Source organism: Sus scrofa, chromosome 11, assembly GCF_054392235.1.
Source record: "Sus scrofa isolate SSC_HxYL_T2T_F1_AM1 chromosome 11, Sscrofa_HxYL_maternal_Yorkshire_Landrace_v2.0, whole genome shotgun sequence".
Taxonomy (NCBI): domain Eukaryota; kingdom Metazoa; phylum Chordata; class Mammalia; order Artiodactyla; family Suidae; genus Sus; species Sus scrofa.
The window spans coordinates 25,258,257-25,282,702 of NC_139393.1; the positions used below are offsets into that span (position 1 = coordinate 25,258,257).

The 24,446-nt window shown below is 43.1% G+C and overlaps 1 protein-coding gene across 25 annotated transcripts in view; it reads right to left on the bottom strand.

Annotated features, from left to right (window-relative positions):
- The window catches only part of DGKH (diacylglycerol kinase eta), a 287,539-nt gene that overhangs the window by 12,822 nt on the left and 250,271 nt on the right, over window positions 1-24,446 (bottom strand). For 10 of the 25 annotated variants that reach the window (XM_084981862.1, XM_084981865.1, XM_084981864.1 and 7 more), the window contains 9 exons: window positions 18,960-19,067; window positions 17,036-17,149; window positions 16,658-16,792; window positions 14,855-15,018; window positions 9,968-10,073; window positions 7,795-7,887; window positions 4,284-4,403; window positions 2,992-3,100; window positions 1,168-1,298 (listed from right to left, as the gene is read on the bottom strand). In XM_084981862.1, coding sequence (XP_084837988.1) covers window positions 1,168-1,298; window positions 2,992-3,100; window positions 4,284-4,403; window positions 7,795-7,887; window positions 9,968-10,073; window positions 14,855-15,018; window positions 16,658-16,792; window positions 17,036-17,149; window positions 18,960-19,067 — 1,080 coding nt within the window. The remainder of the gene's footprint in view (window positions 1-1,167; window positions 1,299-2,991; window positions 3,101-4,283; window positions 4,404-7,794; window positions 7,888-9,967; window positions 10,074-14,854; window positions 15,019-16,657; window positions 16,793-17,035; window positions 17,150-18,959; window positions 19,068-24,446) is intronic. The other 15 variants (XM_084981873.1, XM_084981882.1, XM_084981872.1 and 12 more) reach the window with 3 other exon arrangements.

Below are 24,446 nucleotides of genomic sequence, written 5' to 3' on the forward strand. Positions count from 1 at the left end.
ATTTTAGAACCTGGTCTACGGGAGAGGAATCAATCCTGCAAACATTGACGGCTTTGTCACTTGCTTATGCATCAGTCTTGGAACTTTTAAATGGCAATATGTGGTGAGAAAATATAACATGACAAAATCCTGTTTCTGACTCTGGACAGAACAGGTTATGCTGGCCATTTCTATTGTTGAGGCTCCACTCAACGAATCATCAGGAATTGCTATGGACCATGAGTTAATAATTTGCCTTCCCTGTCATAAAAGACAAATAGGCTCTGAGCATAATGTTTACTTCCTTTACTAAAGAAAATAAGAAATGTATTTTTGAGAAGAATAGAATTTTAGTAATAAGTCATGGGAAGGAAATTTGAACTTACTTGTCTCATTGTTCATGTGACCTCTCAAAGGCCAATTTAGAAATAGAACCAGGAGTTCCTGTTGTGGCGCAGCGGAAACGAATCCAAACAGGAACCATGAGGTTGTGGGTTCAATCCCTGGCCTCACTCAGTGGGTTAAGGATCTGGCGTTGCCATGAACTGTGGTGTATGTTGCAGACGTGGCTTGGATCTGGTGGTGCTGTGGCTGTGGCGTAGGCCGGTAGCTACACCTCTGATTAGACCCCTAGCCTGGGAACCTCCATGTGCCTCGGGTAACGGCCTTAAAAACAAACGGAAAAAAAAAAAAAAAAATAGAACCAAGCCATAGGACTCTTAGTAGCCACTGCTGTGAGTCTCTCATCTATGTCCCTATGTTAGAAAGGCTTTGTTATTGGTATTCTGAATTAACTTTTAGCTGTTAACCTGTTATCTGATATTTTCAGTTATCTTCATCAACAAATACCACCTTTCATGTTGATCCAATAAAATGACCTGATGGAAGCATGATCCAGTTGGAAGTCTTAGCACAGGAACAGCCGCACCAATGGATGCAGAGAAAAACGTCTAAGTTCACGCTAAGCTTTGGCTGCCACAGAAAATGACTTTGACGCAAAAATTAATTGCGGACATTCTTGTTTCAAAAGCTTACAAGGAACTCAGACCACAGGACAATGCATCGGAGGTTACTTCATGTTCACATAACATCAGCCAAGCTATAAGCACAGGACAGAAAAGCGCAGGAGACAGGAGTCTGTTTTGCAAGAACAATTTTGAGAGCAGAAGAGTAGCACAAAGGAAATACCTTAAGATCTCGCCTTTCCAGATGCAAAAGTTCAGCCCCTCTGATGTCATGACGGATGAAGATTTCTTTGTACTCTCCCAAATTGAGCAGATCCAGCCAAGCAGCAACTTCCTCTGTGCCCCATTTCTGAACTACCAAAGAGCAAAACCCCCTTAATTTCTACATGCTCAATGCATTACAAAGCAAAGGGTGGCCAAAGAAGATGCAAAACAGAGTACAGCGGCAGTGCTAGCAAAGGGAGAGGCTCAAGGTGTTGTCTCAACAAAACTACAATTCCGCTTGTTCTCATGCAGGTGACAGGCTGTCCATCAACACGAGGCTCTGACGGTACGAAGACATTCACTGCTGTGCGTCTGTACCTTTGCCTTTAGGTCAAGTTCCTCCTTAAAGGCACCCGAAGTACACAGGATGTATCGAAATAAACTTCTCATGATTTGGACCAGTAGGATAAGGTCTAAATACACTCTTATGATCTCCCTTAAGACCATACCTGAAACTCGTTATAGTTTAATGCGGAACAAATGCTAATTAAAATGTAAAATCTGACACCGGGTATGATTTTACATAAACTTCTGCTTCGAGTCTGGCTGGCTTCAAGTACTGCCTTTACTGATTATGCTATCAATACACGTACTGTTAAGTCCATGTAAGATCTAAAAAGTGTCTATGCTGCTTTCTAAGATTAGGTGGGTGGTTGTTTTCCAGCGTGGATAATTGCTCTCTTATACCTTTTACTCAACAACGATTAGCTTAATAAAAGCCTGTTTGCCACGTGTGGATTTAAAATGCCCTTCAACAGCCATTCCGCAATGGTCAATAGTAAGGTTAGAGCTAGCTCCGAATTATCAAATGATTCGATTATGAAAGGCACCCAGCATCATAGGCACAGAACCTGAAGGTGCTTTAGCAGTGGTACCGCGTTACATTTAGTCTCGTGGGAAAGGCGGCAAGGGAACTAGAAAGGACATCCAAGCGAGAGTTTAATCTTTGCTTGAGAATGCAAGTGTCACGGGGGGGCGGGGGCTGTCATTGCCGAGGGGCTGAAAGGGCGTCGTGCGGCCTTAAAACAGGAGGAAGAGAACATATAACTCAAGGTGGAAGATACAGTCAGCACGTTAAAGGAGTAAATGAAAAGTTTCTACTTTCCATGTATCAGCAGGACACAGATTTTGTCCTCTGAAGAAGGAAAGCGAGGGAGAAGCCTTGAATGGCTGCTGAAGAACCACCTGAAGAATATCAGAGACACTGATATTCACCCAGCAAAGCAGAAGTGAACAGCCACCACCTCATAGTCTTTTTTTGTTTTTCTGTCTTTTTAGGGCCACACCCACGGTCCTTGGAGGTTCCCGGGCTAGGGGTTGAATGGGAACTACAGCTGCCGGCCTGCACCACAGCCACAGCAACGCCAGATCCGAGCCACGGCTGCAACCTACACCACAGCTCACGGCAACGCTGGATCCTTAACCCGCTGAGCGAGGCCAGGGACGGAACCTGCGTCCTCATGGTTACTGGTCAGATTCGTTTTCGCTGAGCCACAGCGGGAACTCCACCTCATAGTCTTGTGTGCATGATGCCTACAGATGTCTACTTGGAGTTGGACTTAATTTAGGGACCACATGATTTTTTTTTTTAGTGTGGTAAAGTGAACCTAAGATGCAATTCACCACTTTACCATCTTAGGGTGTACGATTCAGCGGCATGTAGTACATTCGTTACCTGGCACGGTGATCACCACTCTAGCCTCAGATCATTTTCATCACCTCAATGGTGTCACGTTCTTTTTTTCATCATGCTATACTTTCTCTTCTCGTGCGGATCACCTACCAGGCTGTGAACTTGTCTTCTGCTTCTGAACCTTTTCCTTTTTGAATTTGGGCACAATGCGAAAGACCGTACTTCTGCTGTTTCTCTTGGTGCAATCCATTGGGGGCTCCTGTTTGAGTCGAGCAAGAAAAGAATTTTCTCAGGATAGTAAGAGAGGAAAAACCCACTCTGACAGCAAAGGGAAGAGAAAAGGTTATGGACACAAAATACTGTTGAAGTGATAACTTGTTCCAAAAACGTTCACGATGTTACAGCTCCCGAAAATGTACTGATTCCCGTCAGATGCCTATGTTCACACAAAAGCCTTCTTGCACTGGTTCAAGAGGATTGCATTTGAAAGTGTACAGGAGTCTCCCCTGACCTGTGGATTCGCTTTCCGCGGTTTCTGTTACCCGCGGTGGATGGCGGTCTGAAAATATTAAATGGAAAAGTCCAGACATAAACAATTCATAGGTTTTACGTTGTGCGCTGTTCCGAGGAGCAAGATGAAATCTTGAGCCATCCTGATCCAGCACATGAAGGATGGGAAACATCCTTCTGTCCAGGGTCTCCTGCCCGCCAGTCATTTTGTGGCCATCTGGGTTATTAGACCCACTGTCGAGGTATCACAGTGTTTGTGTTAGAATCACTCTTATTTGACTTAACAACAGCCCCAAAGGGCAAGAGGAGTGATGCTGGCAATTTGGAGGTGCCAATGAGAAGCTGTAAAGTGCTTCCTTTAATGAAAAGGTGAAAGCTCTCGACTTCAGGAAAGAAAAAAAATCGTACGTATGCAGAGGCTGCTAAGATCTACGGTAGGAATAGATCTTCTGTCTGTGAAATTGTGAAGAAGGCAAAAGAAATTGGCGCTGGTTTTGCTTGCTGCACCGCAAAGTGCAAAGGTTATGGCCACAGTGTGTGTGAAGCACTCAGCTGATATGGAAAAGGCGTTATGTTTGTGCAACAAGATATTCTGAGAGAGAGGCCATATTCATATCACTTTTATTATGGTATATTGTTATAATTGCTCTATTTTATTATTAGCTATTGTTCTTAGTCTCTTACTGTGCCTGACAAATTAAGCTGTATCACAGGCATGTATGTATAGGAAAAAACACAGTATTTCTAGGGCTCAGTAGTATCTGCGGTGTCAGACGTCTGCTGGGGTCTTGCAGTGAATTTCTTGCAAATAAGGGGGGATGACTGTGTTCCGAATGTGTCTCCCCCTGAACATCTCTTTTTCAAAAGATGCATTCGAATTCTATGGTCATACAGCCTACATACTGATAAAGAAACAGGTGGATTTTACATACCTCATCCTCATTTGGGTGTAAGATGTAATAAAGCCAGGGGATCTCTGTTAGTTTCTGCAGCTCCACCTCCACGGAATGTAAGGCGTTGGATACCCGCTCTTCATGTGGAGATTCCAACTGCTATTTACCAGCAGATTAAAAAAAAAAAAAAAAAAATGAAACAAGCCTCAGCAACCAGCCTCAAAGAGAATACATTATTTTTTCACACCAAACATCCTCACCTCTTATTGAGCTAGGTCAGATTGTTGCTGGTTTGTTTTTGTTTGTTTGTTTGTTTTTTGCTTTTTAGGGCTGCACCAGAGGCATGTAGAGGGGTCTAGGGGTCACATCAGAGCTGCAGCTGCCAGCCTATGCCACAGCCACAGCAACGCCAGGTCTGAGCCGTGTCTGTGACTTACACCACAGCTCAAGATAACACTGGATCCTTAACCCACTGAGTGAGGCCAGGGATCAAACCCACATCCTCATGGATGCTAGTTGGATTCGTTTCCACTGAGCCACAACGGGAACTCCTGTGGCTGTTTTTATTTTAATATAAAAGAATACAGAAAAAAGAATAAATTATTTTACATTGAGTTCATTTAAGCAAACCTGGAGAAGATTTATCCTTATTGACCAAAGATGATATAAGTAGTTTGTGTGACTTTAGGAATTTCACAGAGAAGACGATTGCTTTTGGTGTTTATTTATTTTTTTCTATATAAGTCCCTTCCTCTATGTTTCCTATCCTTGCATCCATCTGCCTATTTTCCCAGCTTTCCCTAGTGAGGCATCGCATTATTCTACTTGTTGGTGGCAAAAATCGTTCTGATTTACATAGGTCACTGTGTGAACAAATAATCATATTTTAAATTGGTCATAAACATGTCATATAGTAAGAACTGCTTGGCACAAAAATCTCCTGGATAATTAAGATAATAAGCTTAAGAAAAAAAAAACATGAATCTTAGAAAAAAATTGGGATTAAAAAGCTGTTGTATAGGAGTTCCTGCTATAATGCAATGGGATCAGCGGCATCTTGGGAGCTCGGGGACAAAAGATCTATCCCCAGCCTGGAACAGTGGGTTAAGGATCTGGCTTGAAGAAGCTGTGACTAGGTTGCAACTAGGGCTCAGATCTGATCCTTGGCCCAGGACCCCATATGCCACGGGGTGGCCCCCAAAAGAAACAAACAAACCAACCTGTTGCTACTGTGCAAATCAGAGCAAAGTGAAAGGCTTGAAACCTGGAAGAGGGTTTGGAACTTTGAAAAAGAATTTAACTGGTCACCTATTATCCACTCATTTGCAGTAGTTACTAAACATCACTTACAAATTCAATAAATGAACACAGGTAAAAGAAACACTCTTACACACAGCGGAAGAGGAGCAGACTGAATTCTAGTCCTGACTTGTTACTAACTCTGCAACCAAGGGAAGGCGAATTGATTTTAAGAGTCTTAGTTTCCCCCTCAATAAACAGGAGAATGTGATTACACTATTTCTAAGGTCTCTAGAAACTAATCAGTACTTTTATAAATGACTTTAAAATTGCAGTGGACCTTCATAAAGGTCCACAGGATTTCAAATTGAAAGTTCAGAGAGAACGTTATATTACTTTATTTATTATGAACATTATTTTCCCCCCTCTGTCATTCAAAGTTTCTAGCACTTCTACGAGTTAATAAAAATATAGACAGTCTCCACTCATATAAAATTTACCACTTTCCTTTTTGAATAAGAACACATGTCTTCCAAAAGCAATACGTTTTTGGCATATTCATCATATCAGTAAAATAAAGAGTATAATGTAGTCGCTCTGAAATATGATTGACAATTTTGATATCAATATTGCCAAACGTTTTTAAAAAGTTCACTGGAATACATTTCAAGCCAAACACTGCATTGGACCATGACAGAAGAATGAAAAGTGAAGGGGATCCTTCTGCTTCAATGTAACATCCTTGATTAATATTAATCAAGGAACAATGGGTACGTTCAGTGTAGACAGCTAAAATACAGAATAAACCATACTTATGGTTCTTGCACTCAAATGACCTTAAATGTATTTCAAATAACACACAGCAATACACATGCTTCATCCGAAATTTGGGGCCAACATCACAGCTCCCTCGATTTTCCATAGGACTAATTTTAGAAGAGCAGCAGGAAGATTCTGGCTAGTAACACAAGTGCCAAGAATGGCCAAGAAGGTCTTCCCATTGGTTTTATCAAAAGAGAGAGCCAGTGTTTCTTCCTCAAAGTTCCTTTTCGTGACCATAGCAGAGGTAGCCATGGAAATCCTATTTGAGGTTCCCCTGGAAGTGGGTAAAACCAATGGATCTCATGCAGCCTTTAAGTTTCCCTTCTCAGAGCAAAGGACGCTCCAAGGGCAATAGTCTCAGAAATCCCAACCAATCACTTACCGTGAGCTAGGTGCCCATTCTCCCCCTGTGCCAGATACTGTGACTTTACTATCACTTGTATTTAAATGTATACAATTTCACAAGAAAGAGATAAAATTACGGTAAGGAGAAATAGTTTAAGTTCATCACCTATCAATCAATCAAAATTGGCACAAGGACGAAAAAAAATAGCTAACGTACCAGGTTTTCTACCTTTGCAAAGCATGTGTGAATAATCTACAATCAGACACTAGGTGGCGAAAAGACCCAACGTGCTAGAACCTTTCCAGGGTGAGGGAAGAAAGGCTGACCAGGCAAGGACTCTGTGCAAACCAAACAGAACGTCTATGGATTCCTAGCACTTCTGATTGAAGTCCATGGACTGTGGTCAGATTCAGACTTGGCCTCAATTTGATTTCTAGCACCAATCTGGAGTTAATTTAGATATGCCTAGTTCTCGAAATTTTCTTCTTAAAACAATGAGTCTAGAAAGTATCTTTTTTTTTTTTTTTTTGTCTTTTTTCTTTAGGGCCACATCCGTGGCATATGGAAGTTCCCAGGCCAGAGGTCAAAGTGGAGCTGCAGCTGCCAACCTACACCACAGCTCATGGCAATACCAGATCCTTAATCCACTGAGGCCAGGGATCGAACCTGCGTCCTCAAGGATACTAGGTGGGTTCATTACCACTGAGCCACAACGGGAACTCCGAGAAAGCATCATTTTTTTTAAGCACATCTAGAAAACAGTGACAATCATACTACAAAGGTTAACTGCGAGAACACAGCCCATGACTTCCTCTGCTTTTCTGCATTCAAGGGTTCATGAGCCCCTGAAAAATGTCTGCTCTTCTTTGTAAAGTTCAAGATTCGCAAAGCTGACTTCGGAGAGCAGGATTGCATAAACTCACAGTGAGGGGAAATCGCCACTCCTTTGAGCCTGAAGCATAGCTCCTGGGGTCGGCCAGGTCTGTGCTTGAGGGCAAGAGCCAGGTAAAAAGGGAAGCTCTCAAGGATGGAGGCCAGAGGCTGCTTCTGTATTAGAATCGGACGAATGCATGCTCCCTAACAAAGGCAAGAACCCACACATGCACCACCATCCTCATGTCATCCGCTGTCTCTTTTCCTTACCAAAGGAACCCTGCCAACTAGTAAAGATTCTGTTTCATTATATAGGGCCTTCACATTGATGGCTATTTCAGTGGCAGTGTCTCTCGTAAGACTCTAGGAAGAAAAAACAAAAACAAAAACATCAAACACAAGTAGTTCTGCAGCACATGGGGATTCAAACATCAGCAGGTACTTTTACGTTCACGCTTCACAGTTAAATTCGCATCTCAAACAGAGATAGTTTTAAAATCTACCGCGATTCTATTTTAATTGCAAAATGTCGCACTCACATTTGTTAGCATGAGCTCTTCTGATTCTAAGACCACAGAAGCAAAAGAATTCACGGATCCAGGGAATATACTCAGGATCACATCTCAGACACACAAACATGTCTATGCAGGTGACAACAGACACGTACTCTCATAAAGGAGTCAAGTCAAAGAAAATGACGATTTATTTATTTAATTTTTTGGGGGGGGGGCTTTTTAGGGCTGCATCCTCGGTGTATCGAGGTTCCCAGGCTAGGGGCTGAATTGGAGCTGTAGCCGATGGCCAAGCCACAGCCACAGCAATGCCAGATCCGAGATGAGTAGGTCCAGTGTTGCTGTGACCTACACCACAGCTCCCAGCAACACTGGATCCCTAACCCACTGATCAAGGCCAGGGATTGAACCTTTATCCTCATGGATACTAGTCTGCTGAGCCATGACGGGAATTCCAGAAAATGATGTTTTAAAAGGGGCATGATCTGAACATAATTCATTCTCTCCATTGCCTTTCACTCTAAGTAGTTCCAACCAGATTGGTTTTTAGTTTATTACATTTTTTTTTTTTTTTTGTCTTTTGTCTTTTTATTGTTGTTGTTGTTGTTGCTATTTCTTGGGCCGCTCCCGCGGCATATGGAGGTTCCCAGGCTAGGGGTTGAATCGGAGCTGTAGCCACCGGCCTACGCCAGAGCCACAGCAACGCGGGATCCGAGCCGCGTGTGCAACCTACACCACAGCTCACGGCAACGCCAGATTGTTAACCCACTGAGCAAGGGCAGGGACCGAACCCGCAACCTCATGGTTCCTAGTCGGATTCGTTAACCACTGCGCCACGACGGGAACTCCTGGTTTTTAGTTTAATCTTGACACTTCTTTGTCTATTAACTTAGGTGACTGTAATTGAAAAACTGAAAGAATAAAAAAATATTGCTACTGGTTTTCCCTGTACCGTGTATCACATTTCAAGAGAGTTACAGTCTATCCCGTCTATTATTATTTCTACATTAAAAATTTACCAAAGTTGCGAAATTCCCACTTCCACACTACAAAATTAACTGATTTAGTAAAACCAAATGAAGACCAATTTCAATGGACAGATTAAAAAATAAACAGTGCCAGTAAAATGCATGATATCGAGGTCTGCAGGAGAAAAAAGGAACGATGGTTAAAAGGAGAAGGAGTACAAGGAAGACGGGAAGGTGACAAGTGGTTGAAAGTGAAATAGAAAAAAAATGAAAAGGGGGTTCCTGGCATGGCTCAGGTGTAACCAACCCAGCTCATATCCACAAGGAAGTGGGTTCCATACCTGGCCTTGCTCAGTGGATTAAGGATCTGGCTCTGCTGTGGTTGTGGCACACGCCAGCAGCTGCAGCTCCGATTGGACCCCTGGCCTGGGAACCTCCATATGCCATGGGTGCGGCCCTAAGAAGACCCCCCTCCCAAAAAAAAGAGAGAAAATTTAAGAGCAGGAAAAGAAACATGGCAGGAAAGGAAAATAAAATGTGGCTACGAATGCAAAACTTCTGGTAGAGATCATATAGGTTACATTATGTTCTTTCAAAGGGTGTGGCACGGAGTTCCCGTCGTGGCGCAGTGGTTAACGAATCCGACTAGGAACCATGAGGTTGCGGGTTCGGTCCCTGCCCTTGCTCAGTGGCGTTGCCATGAGCTGTGGTGTAGGTTGCAGACGCGGCTCGGATTCAGCATTGCTGTGGCTCTGGTGTAGGCTGGCAGCTACAGCTCTCCGATTAGACTGATGGCCTGGGAACCTACATATGCTGCGGGAGCGGCCCAAGAAATGGCAAAAAGACCAAAAACAAACAAACAAACAAAAAAAACCCAAAGGGTGTGGCACATTTTATAGTATCAAACTATATGTGTAACACCAAAAAAATCGGTGGAATGGGCATTTACCATTAGCTCCTCACCTCTGGGAAGCGTGGGTTGGCTTTGTTCAGCGCGTGGGAACAGGCATTCACCGCGTGCGCCAGCTCCTGTTCCAAAAGACAGTGGATGGTGGCTGCATCACAAATCCTGCAAGCAAACGTGAAACAAAAGAACAACGTTTCTGAGCATTGCTGAGTTTTCTGATGTGTAGAAGTAGCAGCATAAAATAAATAAAAAGGGAGTTCCCATTGTGTCTCTGTGGGTTAAGAAGCAGACGAGTACCCATGAGGATTGGGTGTGACCCCTGGCCTTGCTCAGCGGGTCAAGGATCGGGTATTGCTTCGAGCTGTGCTGTAGGTCACAGATGAGGCTTGGATCTCGTGTTGCTGAGGCCAGCAACGACAGCTCTGTTTGGACCCCTAGCCTGAGAACTTCCATATGCTGCAAGTGTGGCCCTAAAAACCAACATTAAAAAAAAAAAAAAGTCGTCAGGGGAATTTTCTTTTTTATTAACTGCTCAATTGTGAATGGTGTTGGGTAGATTTACAAAATTCAAACCGTACTATAAACAAAAACTACTATCCCCCAAATCTTTTAGGTAAAGAGTTAGGCTTAGAATCAGAGATAAGCATAATGAGGTGCTATTTGGAAGAACAAGATATAGTAACATTTGATTTTGCTGTATTACTGGAAGTGAGAGGGACCCCAAATGTACCGAATAGATGCTCATCCTTTATCCACTGAAAACTTCAACCAGGCTCAAAAAAAGCAGATTAGGGGAAGAACATTGCCAGTTTATCACCTATGTGCCAAGGGATTTATATGCATCATCTAATTTATTTATTTATGTATTTAATTTTTTTATAGGGCTGCAGGTATGGCGTATGAAGTTCCCAGGCTAGGGGTCGAATCAGAGCTGCAGCCACTGGCCTACGCCACAGCCACAGCAACGCCAGACCCACGCCTCACCTGTGACCTACACCACAGCTCCTGGCAACGCCAGATCCTTAACCCACTGAGCGAGGCCAGGGATGAAACCTGCTTCCTCATGGACACTAGTCAGGTTCTTAACTCGCTGAGCCACAACGGGAACTCCCACATTTTCTAATTTAATGTTCACAATCTGAAAGGTAGCTCTGATTCATTTTGTCTACTTTATAGAAGACACAGGGGCTCAGAGAGCTTTAGTATGTATATAAAGCTAATCAGTGGTACGAGTCAGGATTTGAATCTATGGCTATTCAGTGCCAAAGCCTGTTATGCCACAGTCCTTTGGAATCTAAACCTTCAAGAATCGTCCTAAAAAGACTGGATCCTGGAGAGAAAAGAGGCCAAAGAAGACAAGGGAGGAAAAGTTCTACTGATTGCTAGAAAATGTAAGGTTTGCAGAAGGACGGGAAGGTGAGACTTCTGATATTTTCAAGGAGCATTATCTTCGATCTGGAAAGGATAGAACAAAAGAAGAGACAGAAGTCCTAGATACTTGAATCAAGAGTAAAGGAAAAGAGTTGAATTCTTTTTTTTGGTTTTGTTTTGTCTTTTGTCTTTTTAGGGCCGCACCCATGGCATATGGAAGTTCCCAGGCTAGGGGTCGAATAGGAGCTACAGTCACCGGCCCGCGCCACAGCCACAGCCACGCTAGGTCTGAGCCGTGTCTGCGACCTACACCACAGCTCACAGTGACATCGGATCCTGAACTCACGAAGTGAGGCCAGGGATCGAACCCATGTCCTCATGGAGACTAGTCGGGTTCGTTAACCGCTGAGCTACCACGGGAACTCTGGGTTTAATCCTAAAGGACAGACAGTGGATACGCAAGGCACAGAGGAACTGTACTCACACATCTTTACCAATAACCTTGAGCATCACAAAGAAGAGGTGATCGGTCAGAAGAACAGAGATGGGTAACTGTTATTCTAGCTTTCCAGGAAAAAGGAAGTGGTAAATCAACTTCAGATCAACGTTTTCGACGGCCAACTAAATCTCCTCCTCGGTAGTTCTAATGTCATTTACATTTCAGAAGTCCAGAGAATCCATCACTTCTCTTTTATTTTATTTTCATTTATTTATTTATTTGTCTTTTTGCCTTTTCTAGGGCTGCTTCCCGCAGCATATGGAGCTTCCCAAGCTAGGGGTCGAATCAGAGCTGTAGCCACCAGCCTATGCCAGAGCCACAGCAACTCGGGATCCAAGCTGCGTCTTTGACCTACACCACAGCTCACGGCAACGCCGGATCCTTAATCCACTGAGCAAGGCCAGGGACAGAACCCGCAACCTCATGGTTCCTAGTTGGATTCGTTAACCACTGAGCCATGCCGGGAACTCCTAGCCCTTCTCTTTTAAAATCTGCTCCTCTTCCTGAATATTATGGGTTCATCAAAGGCGCTGTAATCCAAATAGCCACTCACTAGAAACCTGAGGGTCATCCTGTCCATGCCCATATATACACAGCAACTTTGGATCCTAACCTATCTTTTTCCACCGCCCCACGGCATATGGAGTTCCCGGGCCAGCAATTGGAATCCAGCCGCAGGTGCAACCTTCGCTGCAGCTGTGGCCATGGCCGATCCTTTAACCCACTGTGCTAGCTGGGGATCGAACCTCCGTCCTGGTGCTACAGAGATGCCACCAATTGTGCCACAGCGAGAACTCTGATTCTAACCTACCTTAAATCTCTCTTCTCCTTTCTGTCTCCACTGCCTCAATCTCTTGTTTTCCATCAGAGCCATTCTGACAGTGTTCCCTTTTGCCCCAGATTTGCTGTCCTGCAGACAAGCTGCACACTGCTTCCAGAAAACACATCCTCATAAAGATCTGCGCCCACCTTACCTCTCCATCCACATTTCCAACACTCTCAAATATACCATGCTAACATTTCAGTCACCCCAAACTCCCTGAGATGTCCTGAAAGTACCCCGCACTCACACTACTCTGGGCTTTTACACAGGCTGGCTCCCATACTCAGATTGCTCCTTCTCTTATTCTATTTTCAAGACTAGGCGGAGAAGTCACTTCCTCCAGGCAGCCCTCCCTCCCTGCCTCTGGCCTCCTCTATGCATCCAGAGCGCCCGCTGTGTGACCTGTGATAAGACGTGAGTCACATTTCTCCCTCCCACTACTCTGCCAGCAAATTAAGAAGCAAGACAGCAAAGAAGTCATCTTTGCAAATCCCAAGTGCCTAATATGGGGGCTGGCACACAGAAGAGGCTCAAAATCATTTGCTAAATATTGAATAAATACACTCTGAAAATTGACAAATGCGCCTGATTTTCATCATTTGCAAAATTAATTTTTTTAAAAAAGATGAGGAGTCAAACTAGGTTGACCAAGAGGAAGTCTGGCCAACCTTCACTTTTTCTTCTTCTTCTTTTTTTATTTGTTAGAATTTATTTATTTATTTATTTTGCTATTTTTAGGGTTGCACCCATGCCACATGGAGGTTCCCAGGCTAGGGGTCTCATTGGAGCTGCAGCTGCCAGCTTACACCACAGCCACAGCAGTGCGAGATCCGAGCTGCGTCTGTGACCTACACCACAGCTCACAGAAACACCAGATCCTTAACCCACTGAGTGAGGCCAGGGATCAAACCTGAAGCTTCATGGGTCCTAGTTGGGTTCATTAACCACTGAGGGAGAGCAGATGAAAAGAGCAGGGAGGAAACAGGGAGCACGTCGGCCCCTTGCACCACTGAGCTTTGTTTTCCTCCTATTCTATTTCAACCTTTTCTTTCTTTGGCCACGCCCGCGGTCAGGGATCGAACCTGTGCCACAGTAGCAAGGACACAGAGTCCTTAACCTCTAGGCCACCCGGTGGGGCAGGAACGCAACAGCAACCACGCACAGAACACTCACTACACCAGACATGATGGACTTCACAGGGTGGATCTCACTTAACCTGCACTTGACCTGGTCGGGCGGCTCTCGCATCCCCTTTCGGTAGAGAGGACGTGCGTGAAGAAGAGACGAGAAACTTGCTCCTGGTCCCTCCTCCCTTCTGAAGTTCACTGCTGGTCATCAGGATTTTTATCTGTTTTACATTCATAGAACTTGTTTGTTTTTTCTCTCCCTTTCTATCTGCTAAGATTCATTTCTGTGGTCTTGTAATCTCTGTGATGCGTCTTTCGGAAACTGATTTTTGGACTCTTTCCACCCAACCCCATCCCTTGACTCTCCTTGGGAGCAGTGAATGTTTGTAATTCCTTTTACAGTTATAAGGCCCTGTACAAGTGAGTAGTATAGCATGAAGATTCTGTATAACGTGGAGAAATAATAATGGAAGGGTTACATATAAGAGGTTATATATAAAATATATGTGGTATATAATATATACAACCCTTATATAATATATAGTGTAAACATAATACATACACTTATAATGTTGACAAGTTAGGAGGGCTCTCCACTGTGTTTCAGGAAGTCCCAGATCTATCCTGTGGAGAACACAGTTGCGTGTGCATGCATGTGTGCATGCATGCGTGAGTGTGCACATGCGTGAGTGTACACGTGTGTGTGCATGTTGGGGGAGATGTGATGAACAGCAATAACCAAGGCAGCAAATGAGAGTAAAGGCATCTCTTCTAGACCCTCAAACAACTGCAACCATGTACTAAAACTACGAAAAAGCAAAGGTGGGAGTTCCCGTCTGTGGCGCAGCGGAACCATGTGGTTGTGGGTTCGATCCCCAGCCTCACTCAGAGGGTTAAGGATCTGGTGTTGCCGTGAGCTGTGGTGTCGGTCACAGACATAGCTCAGATCTGGTGTTGCTGTGGCTGTGGCGTAGGCTGGCAGCTGTAGCTCTGAATAGACCCCTAGCCTGGTGACCTCCTTATGCTGCGGGTATGGCCATAAAAAGACAAAAAAGAAAAAAAAAAAAGCAAAGGTGGCCAAAACCAGTGTTCTTCCAGTCTGGAGGCCCACAGGACCCGGTACCTGGTAATGAGCTCCTCTGCAGCCTGCGAGCACAGCTGCATCTGAGACACCTCTTCCGTCGCCAGGTCAGCCGCCTGCTGGATGTACAAATGGGTTCGAAGCATGGGTTTACCGGAATCACCCTTCTGCTTATCTTCCCAAGATTTCAAAGTGCTTTCGAAAGCCTATTGAAAATCAGTATCACAATGAATTGCTATTTTAGAGCTCCAAGGCCCAAAGCAAATGCATATTTAGACAGTACATGAATGACTTTGAAGCTACTATTGCTTTTTTCCTAAATCTAACACCTCATTAAGTAAATGACAAGTTCAAAAAACATATTTTCAGCCTTTTCAGCATATTAGTAACGTAGTTGATGACAATATTGATACCACTGAGAAGTTTACAAAAAGGACAGCTTTGATTTATGCTTCGTTATTTACTATTATATGTATAATAAGTCTTACTTGCCATGGGTGTGACCTTAACTAAGAATATACATTTTGGAAAGGCAAGACTATAAAGATAATAAAAAGCTGGGGACAGTTCCTGCTGTGGCACAGCAGGTTCAGAATCCGGCGTCTCGGCGTCAGCATGGTTCAATCCCCAGCCTGGCACAGTGCACTAAGTATCCAGCACTGCCACAGCTGTGGCTGGGATTTGATCCCTGGCCTGGGAACTTTCATATGCTGTGGGTACAGCCATTAAAAAAAAAAAAAAAAAAAAGCAAATTTGTGAAGTGTTCCATAATTTTCAGATTACCATATTTAGAATGGATAAGTAATGAGGTCCTACTGCAGCACAGGGAACTATATCCAGTCTCTTGGGATAGACCGTGACGGAAGATAATATAAGAAAGGGAATTATATGTATGTATGACTGGGTCCCTATGCTGTACAGCAGCAATTAACACTGTAAATCAACTATGCTCTAATAAAAAAATAAATTAAAAATAATAAATTCCTTTGAAATTTCAAAAAAACCTTAAAAAAATAAAAAAAATTAAAAGATGGGGTTGCCAGGAATTGGGATGGGGGGAGGCGGAAGAGTAGGTGGAAGACAGGAATTTTTAGGGCAGTGAAACCATGTGCCATGAAACTGTGATGGTAGAGACAAGTGATTATATATTTGTCTAAAGTCACAGAATGTAAAAAATAAAAAAAAAATAAATAAAGTCACAGAATGTAGAACACAAAGAGAAATGTAAGCACGACTTTAGTTAATAACAATGATCACTCGTGGCTCATCAGCTGTCAGAAATGTATGACACTCAAGTGAGATGTCAAGGAGAACACAGTGGAGAAAGACAGGAATTCATGAGTTTGTCAAGAGAGGTGAGGAGGTACGTGGGAATAGAATTAGAATTCTCTGCAGGTTCTGTGTAACTTTTCACTAAACCTTTGGCTTTTTAGGGCTGCACCCTCAGCATATGGAAGTTCCCAGGCCAGGGGTTGAAACTGGAGCTACCGCTGCTGGCTCACACCCAAGCCACAGCAACGCCAGATCCAAGCCAGGTCTGCGACCCACACCACAGCTCACGGCAATGCCAGATCCCCGATGTACTGAGCAAGGCCAGGGATCGAACCCGCATCCTCATGGATACTAGTCAGATTCATTTCTGCTGCGCCACGATGGGAACTCCCAAAACTAATTATTTTAAGGACTAAAGAAATATTTGCTCATAGTTGAAACCACAGTGATGTAAATGTCAGACTTGAAAGCAATTTAAATCTTTTCCTTTGGTTTCTATTGTTCATAATAACCCTTTGATTATCTTTTTAAAGGCTTGATAAAACTCTAGAAGGACTTTTTTGGGTTACGTACCCGGTCCCTTGTGAGCATCTGGGCTCTGTTTTTGTGCACAATTTTGATAATCCCTGGAGGCTGAACCCACGCTTCTCCATCCACCTGCACTGGAACTCCCTCATCACCAAATATAGTGATTTTTACCGTACGGCACTGAAAGAAGACAAGTTATTTTAGAGTATAAATCATCTTGAGGAACTGACAATCTTGCATCCAAACTTGACTTTGACACATTCTGTGGAATGGAATGTTATATGCTTTCCCACATATGCTAACACGGTAACAACGGACATGACAAGAAAGTCCATTATTTTTAGACAAATATACAGTGGAGGAGTCATTTGGAATCGATTTCTCAGTGGCCCAAGTGAAGTCAACTTGATTAGAGAAACAAACCTGAGCTATTCGATGGTGCTGCAGTTTAATGACCCTTGAAACTGCCATTTGCATGCTGTCAAATATTGCAACAACTTCCAGGATCTTGTCATCAAATGACGGTGCAGCAAATATCTGAAAGAAAAAAACGACATCACATGTCCACTGATAACGTTAAGGCTTAAATGGAGTGGCACTTCAAGCAATGTAAACTCTGCAACTTACATATTTTTGAAAACATGAAAATAGTAAGCAGAATGGAGTTTCTGCCGTGGCACAGCGGAAACGAATCCGACTAGGAACCACGAGGTTGCGGGTTCGATCCCTGGCCTTGTTCTGTGCGTTAAGAATCTGGTGTTGCCATGAGCTATGGTGTAGGTTGCAGACGAGGCTCGGATCCCGTGTTGCTGTGGCTCTGGTATAGGCTGGCGGCTACAGCTCTGATTAGACCCCTGGCCTGGGAACCTCTATATGCCAGAGGTGCAGCCCTAGAAAAGACAAAAAAAAAAAAAAAAAATGTGGGTAATAAGTTATGAACCTGAAGCTTTCAGAACACTGTCTGCCCACCTAGCAGGTGTTCAAGGAATGTTAGCTGAACTTCCCTTAATCTCACTGATTTCTCCACCTTCAAATATTTGAGTGATGAGCTGATAAATAATTGGTTGCTAATTTAAATTTTTATACTCCAATAGGATTGGAGCCTATTCGTATTGTGAAAATAAAACATATTTCCCAATTTACCTGTATACTTTAATCCCCGCCTGCTCATTTAAGGCCCTGAGAAAAGGGTCAGTGGGAACCCTTACATCATAAGCCTCAAGTCAAATGGCCTATCATTCAGTGTATGTGACTCTTCAAAGCTCATGGTAAACTTCTCATTTGTATTTTTATATATATTTTAAAAATTATGCTTTCTCTTTTATTGATCTTTTTTGACAACTTCATTTCTTATGTTATTTACTTATTTTTGAGGGCCGCACCCGTTCCCAGGCTAGGGGTCGAAATGCAGCTACAGCTGCCAGTCTACACCACAGCCACAGCCATGAAGGATCTGAGCTTCATCTGTGGCCGACACCACAGCTCATGGCAATGTTGGATCCTTAACCCACTGACTGAGGCCAGGGATCAAACCCACGTGCTCACGGATACTAGTTGGGTTCATTACTGCTGAGCCACAACAGGAACTCCATGTTTTTTCTTTTTTTACTACAGAAAGTATAAAAACAAACAAACAAAGACAGCCCTAATCTCAATGGCTGAATGAGCCCTTTGACATATCGAAAAAAAATAATAATATACATTTAGAATATTGAAGGTTCAGAAAGGTATTTTGGTCAGCAGAATAATATCTACCACCCGCCCCTGAAAACGTCCACATCCTAGTCCCTGGAACTGGTGCATCTGCTACCTTACGTGGCAAAAGAGACTACAGGTGTGATTAAATTAGGGACCTTGAGATGGGGAGACTATGATTGGTGATGGGGGTGGGCCCAGTGTCATCACACATGTCCTTAAAAGTGGAAGAGGGAGACGACAGAAGAAATCAGGGCAATGCAAGGTGACAAGGACTCAACTGCCTTTGTTGGCTTAGAAGACGTTCCTGGAGTTTCCGTCGTGGCGCAGTGGTTAACGAATCCGACTAGGAACCATGAGGTTGCGGGTTCGGTCCCTGCCCTTGCTCAGTGGGTTAAGGATCTGGCGCTGCCGTGAGCTGTGGTGTAGGTTGCAGACGCGGCTCGGATCCTGCGTTGCTGTGGCTCTGGCGTAGGCCGACTGCTGCAGCTCCGATTAGACCCCTAGCCTGGGAACCTCCATATGCCGTGGGAGCAGCCCAAGAAATGGCAAAAAGACAAAAAGACAAAAAAAAAAAAAAAAAAGAAGACGTTCCTCCGGCCACGAGCCGAGGACTGTGGGCAGCTTCTAGAAAGAGCACGGAAATACTTACATCGTCTTCCTTCGTTCCACCCCAGAAGTTAGTGCCTCCGGCATAGCTGGGAATGTTCAGCACTGCTATTCCTTGAAGACTGGGAAGAGGAATGTATTGCCCATCACACTGTAAGACCAAAAGCTTAGAGGTCAGACACACAGAGCAAAACCACAAGTTTGGAAGATGCTAGAATTTCAAAGACAAAGGAGAATGGATGAGAGTGCGTCGGTAATGTTTGTTCTTTGGTAAAGATAGTCCTAGGCATTACCTTCATCCTTTTGTTTTTTAATTTAAAAACATGTAAGAAAGGGTAAAGAGTTATAGCGGAAGTTGTTACAGAAAACCAAACTGAAAAAACTGTTTTATAAAACAACCTAAGTGTCCACTGAAGGGTGGTGAAGAGATAAAAAAGTGTGATATATATATATATATAGATACACACACACACACACACACACGTTGAAGGAGTTCCCCTTGTGCCTCAGCAGTAATGAACCCAACTAGTATCCATAAGGACGTGGGTTTGATTCCTGGCCCTGCTCAGTGGGTTAAGGATCTGGTGTTGCTGTGAGCTGTGGTGTAGGTCGCAGCTGCAGCTCAGATCTAGCATTGCTCTGGCTGTGGCATAGGCCAGCAGCTGCAGCTCCGATTTGACCCCAGCCTAGGAACTTCCATATGCCATGGGTGCGGCCCTAAAAAAAAAAGGCAAAATATATACACATACACACACACACTGGAATATTATTCAACCATGAAGAAGGAAATCTTGCTATTTTTGACAACATGGAATTTGGGCATTTTCCTAAGTGAAATAAGTTACACAGGAAAAGACAGACACAGTATGATCTCATTTATATATGGAACCTAAAAACCAACAAACAACCACCAAGCTCATAGATACAGAGAACAGATTGGTGGCTGCAGAGGCAGGGGTGAGGGGTGGGTAAAATGGGTGAAAGGCATCAAAAGGCACAAACTCATAAAATAAATAATTCATGGAAATGTAAGTGCAGCATGGCAACTACAGTTAATAATATTCCATTGAATGTTTGAAGGTCGCTAAGAGAGTAGGTCTTAAAAGTTCCTTTCTTTTTTTTGCCTTTTAGGGCTGCATCTGTGGCATATGGAGGTTCCCGGGCGAGGGGTCCAATCGGAGCTGCAGCTGCTGGCCTACGCCAGAGCCACAGCAATGCCAGATCTGAAGCCACGTCTGCGACCTACACCACAGCTCGTGGCAACGCCTGATCCTTAACCCACTGAGCAGGGCAGGGATCGAACCCACATCCTCATGGACCCTGGTCGGGTTCATTAACCACTGAGCCATGAAGGGAACTCCAAAACTGAGTTTTTTAAGGAAAACACATGTATGTCAAAAAGTGCTTCACACTCTATGCCTTCTAATTAATCACTTAAATGAAAACGAATTACCACTTAAATGAAAAAAACATACAACGTCATATAGCTGGAAAAGTAACTATGACATGAGTAATTGCCTAACAAATAGAAGGTTTAAGTCTTCATTTGAAGAGAGGAGGTTGCAGAAGTCATATTTAAAATATATGTTAAGTTTTCATTAAATAATTCTCAAATTAAAATCACAACATAATTTTTTTGGGTCTTTTTAGGGCCACACTCGTGGCATACAGAGGTTCCCAGGTTAGGGGTCTAATTGGAGCTGCAGCTGCGGGCCTACACCACAGCTCACGGCAACACCAGATCCCCAACCCACAGAGCAAGGCCAGGGATCAAACCTGCAACCTCATGGTTCCTAGTGGGATTCGTTTCCGCTGCACCACGATGGAACTCCAATTTTTTAACAATTGCATTTTAAGGCCCAAGCAACATTATCTTCAACTTTGAGAATAAATAGAGAACCTACTTTTCAGCCAATTTAAAGGAGTAAGAACACATTATATATTACACTTGATGTACCCCCACCCCACAGGTGTGTTTACAATTCCTTTCTTTTCTTTTACAGGAAAACACCCTCAGAGTGCCACAGTGTATCTGGGCACAGCTGGCGCTCAAAATATACTTCTTTTTTTTTTTCCGGCATGTGGAAGTTCTCAGGCTAGGGGTTGAATTGGAGCTGCAACTGCCGGCTGGTCTGCACCACAGCCACAGCAATGGGATATGAGCCTCATCTGCGACCTACACCACAGCTCACAGCAACGCTGGATCCTTAGCCCACTGAGAGAGGCAAGGGATCGAACCCGAGTCCTCATGGATTCTAGTCGGGTTCATTTCTGCTGCGCCATGATGGGAAATCTCTCAATGTGTGCTTCTCGAATGAATCAACATAAAGCATTTGTTTGAATAATAAATTTTTTATGAACCAAATAAACCGAACAGATATTTTTGTGTGCTTTTAGAAAAAGCTGTTTTAAGTCATATGACTAAAAGGAAATGGAAAAAGCGCTATCTCCGTAAAAAGGAATATTTACAAAAAACTCAGAATAGTCCTCAAACATTTTATAAACAGCTACACAATTTGCAGGCAGAGTATGGAAAAAGATGAAAACTCTCAGAAGTGCCATATGTTTTGCTGAATTGCATTAGGCAAAATACCCAGAGTTAAGAGCTTAATATCCATTTCACAGAGTCTCATAGGGAAAATATGAGCAGCCAGATTCAATAAATTAAGGTCACTTGACTCACTGTTTCTCTCATATTCCAAAATAACTTTAGTAGTATTACATTGTTTTATATCTTCTCTGTTTCCCCACATTTCCACTTGTGGTTCATAATGCTGTGAAATGCTATAAAATTGCAGTTGCATTTATTTTCTTTATTTTTCGTATGGCCACGCCCAAGGGATAGACCTGAGCTGCTGCAGTGACAACGCTGGCTCCTTAACTCTCTGTGCCACAAGAGAACTTCTGTTCGTATATCTCTTTTTGGTTTAAACGGTGATTTCTTATACATTCGCTCCATGAATTACGATTCTGCACAAAAGCATTAATTTATCCATTTTGCGGAAGGAGAACTCAAGATCAAAGCCTTTGTTCTGCACAGATTCAGGTAGGACTTGAACTCAGTTTCACTTTCTTCTATACAACACAACAGGGAAAGGAAACGTTTTCTGTGCAGTAAGTTAAGAGTTTTTATTTGCTAACGACTGGCACTTGGTGGAAGGGATCTTTCTGGGAAAAGTTTCCCAAATGCTAAGTCTCTTTCCTTCACTTTTATCTCAAACGATCCAGGAGTTCCCAATGTGGCTCAGTGCTAATAAACCCAACGAGTATCCATGAGGATGCTGGTTCAAACCCTGACCTCACTCAGCGGGTGAAGGATCCAGTGTTGCCATGAGCTGTGGTGTAGGTCGCAGACGTGGCTTGGATCTGGCCTTGCTGTGGCTGTGGTGTAGGCTGGCAGCTGCAGCTCCGATTGGACCCCTAGCCTGAGAACTTCCATATGCCGCAAGTATGGCCCTAAAGAGCGGGAAAAAAAAAAAAAAAAAAGAGTCAAGTGACCCAGCATCGTGAAAATAAAATTTCAAATAATGGACCTTCCATAGTCCTCAGGAATAGCAGGTGTTTGGTTTGTTTATTTTTTACTATGGCAAAGAATTCTCTAAATTGTTTTTCCATGACTTTACGTGTATAATAACATGCTTTCATTTATCTCATTTTACTAATTTTATTTTCCTTTAAATCATTTAACATAAACGTCTATGTCAAGAGTTCTTAACCTGAAGTTCGGAAACCAGGAGTCCATAGATAGAGTCAAGGGCCTGTGAACTTGAATGGTAGAAACATCTCTCTGATGGTCAGCAACCTTCGAAATTTAGCCCTGCCCTCAGTTATAAATGTAGACAACAAACCACATAATAGCAATGCTTGGACTTCATCGCCAATAGAAACAGAGAGTTTGTATTGATTACAGATGTTCCAGATATTGCTATTATCTTTTATGTTCATCATTATTTCCAAAGTGTGAGACTTCTTATATATGCCAGTAGATCTTTGTCATATGACGTGGCAATGAAGAAACACATACGTTACTTGATAACAATCTAAAAACATTTTGTTAATTTATCAATCTCATTTTTTTATGTCAGTCTACACAAATTTTTTTTTTTTTTTTTTTTTTTTACAGGTGCACCTGCGGCATATGAGTTGCCGTGCCAGGGGTCGACTTAGAGCCGCAGTTGAAATCCACACCACAGCCACAGCCACAGCAGATACGGATCCAAGCCGCATCTGTGCCCTTTGCCAAAGCTTACAGGAACACCAGCTCCTCCATGCATGAAGCAAGGTCAGGGATTGAACCCGCATCCTCATGGACACCATGTCGGGTTCATCTAACTTTATAAGCAGTGATAAATTAAACGTGCTGATCCTGTAGTTGGGCTCTATAGTAAGAGATAGAATAGGTTTATCTTCACTAGGACATTGAGCTGACAATGAATGAGCCAGGCACCGCTCTAGTCCACACTCCAGTATTAAGATAACACCTAAAATAATAATGCTCTGTTTAATTCATTGAGCTGCCGACTTAGGATTTTACATCTTTCAGTATGCAGTCTATACCTCAGTGAAAAATAGCTGGTTATGGGAGTACCCACTGAGGCGCAGCGGAAAGATATCTGACTCAGAACCATGAGGTTGCAGGTTCGATCCCTGGCTTTGCTCAGTGGGTTAAGGATCGGGTGTTGCCGTGAGCTGTGGTGTAGGTTGCAGCTGCCGCTCAGATCCTGCGTTGCTGTGGCTGTAGTGCAGGCCGACAGCTGTAACTCTGATTTTACCCCTAGCCTGGGAATCTCCATATGCCATGGGTGCAGCCCTAAAAAACTAAAAAAAAAAAAAAAAATCTGGTTATAAAAAGATATAAGATAGGAAAGACATGCCTATCAGCATAAACAGAGAGCCCTGGAACAAATTTGAAAAGCAAATAATATTCTAAGAAATTAGTAGACTTTTCAGGGCCGTGTCTCCAATCTTGTTTTTCTTGTAATCAGAAGAGATTAAATAGCTTTTGTTGCCCCCTTCTTTTTAACTTTTATTTCTATTTTATTTTATTTTATTTTTGCTTTTTTAGAGGCACACCTGTGGCATACTGAGATTCCCAGGCTAGGGGTTGAATCAGAGCTGTAGCCACCGGCCTACACCACAGCCACAGCAATATGGGATCCAAGCCATGTCTGCGACCTACACCACAGCTCACGGCAACGCTGGATCCTTAACCCACTGAGCAAGGCCAGGGATCCAACCTGCATCCTCATGGATTCTAGTCAGATTCATTTTGCTGAGCCACGATGGGAAATCCAACTTTTGCTGGCCTTAATTTCCTATTTAAATTAGTGAAAAAAAACCCCCCAAAAACAAAAAACTTAAAATTTGAAATGCTCAAACATCTTTTTTCATTTCCCTAACTTCTTGTTAGAAATAATTGAAACAAAAAAATGTTTAAATTAAGAGGTTCAATTTACTATGAGTGATAGTTTCAGGGATTTGTGAAACTTCAGGCTTTACAGAATTGGGTCAGAATTTGGAAAACTTACAT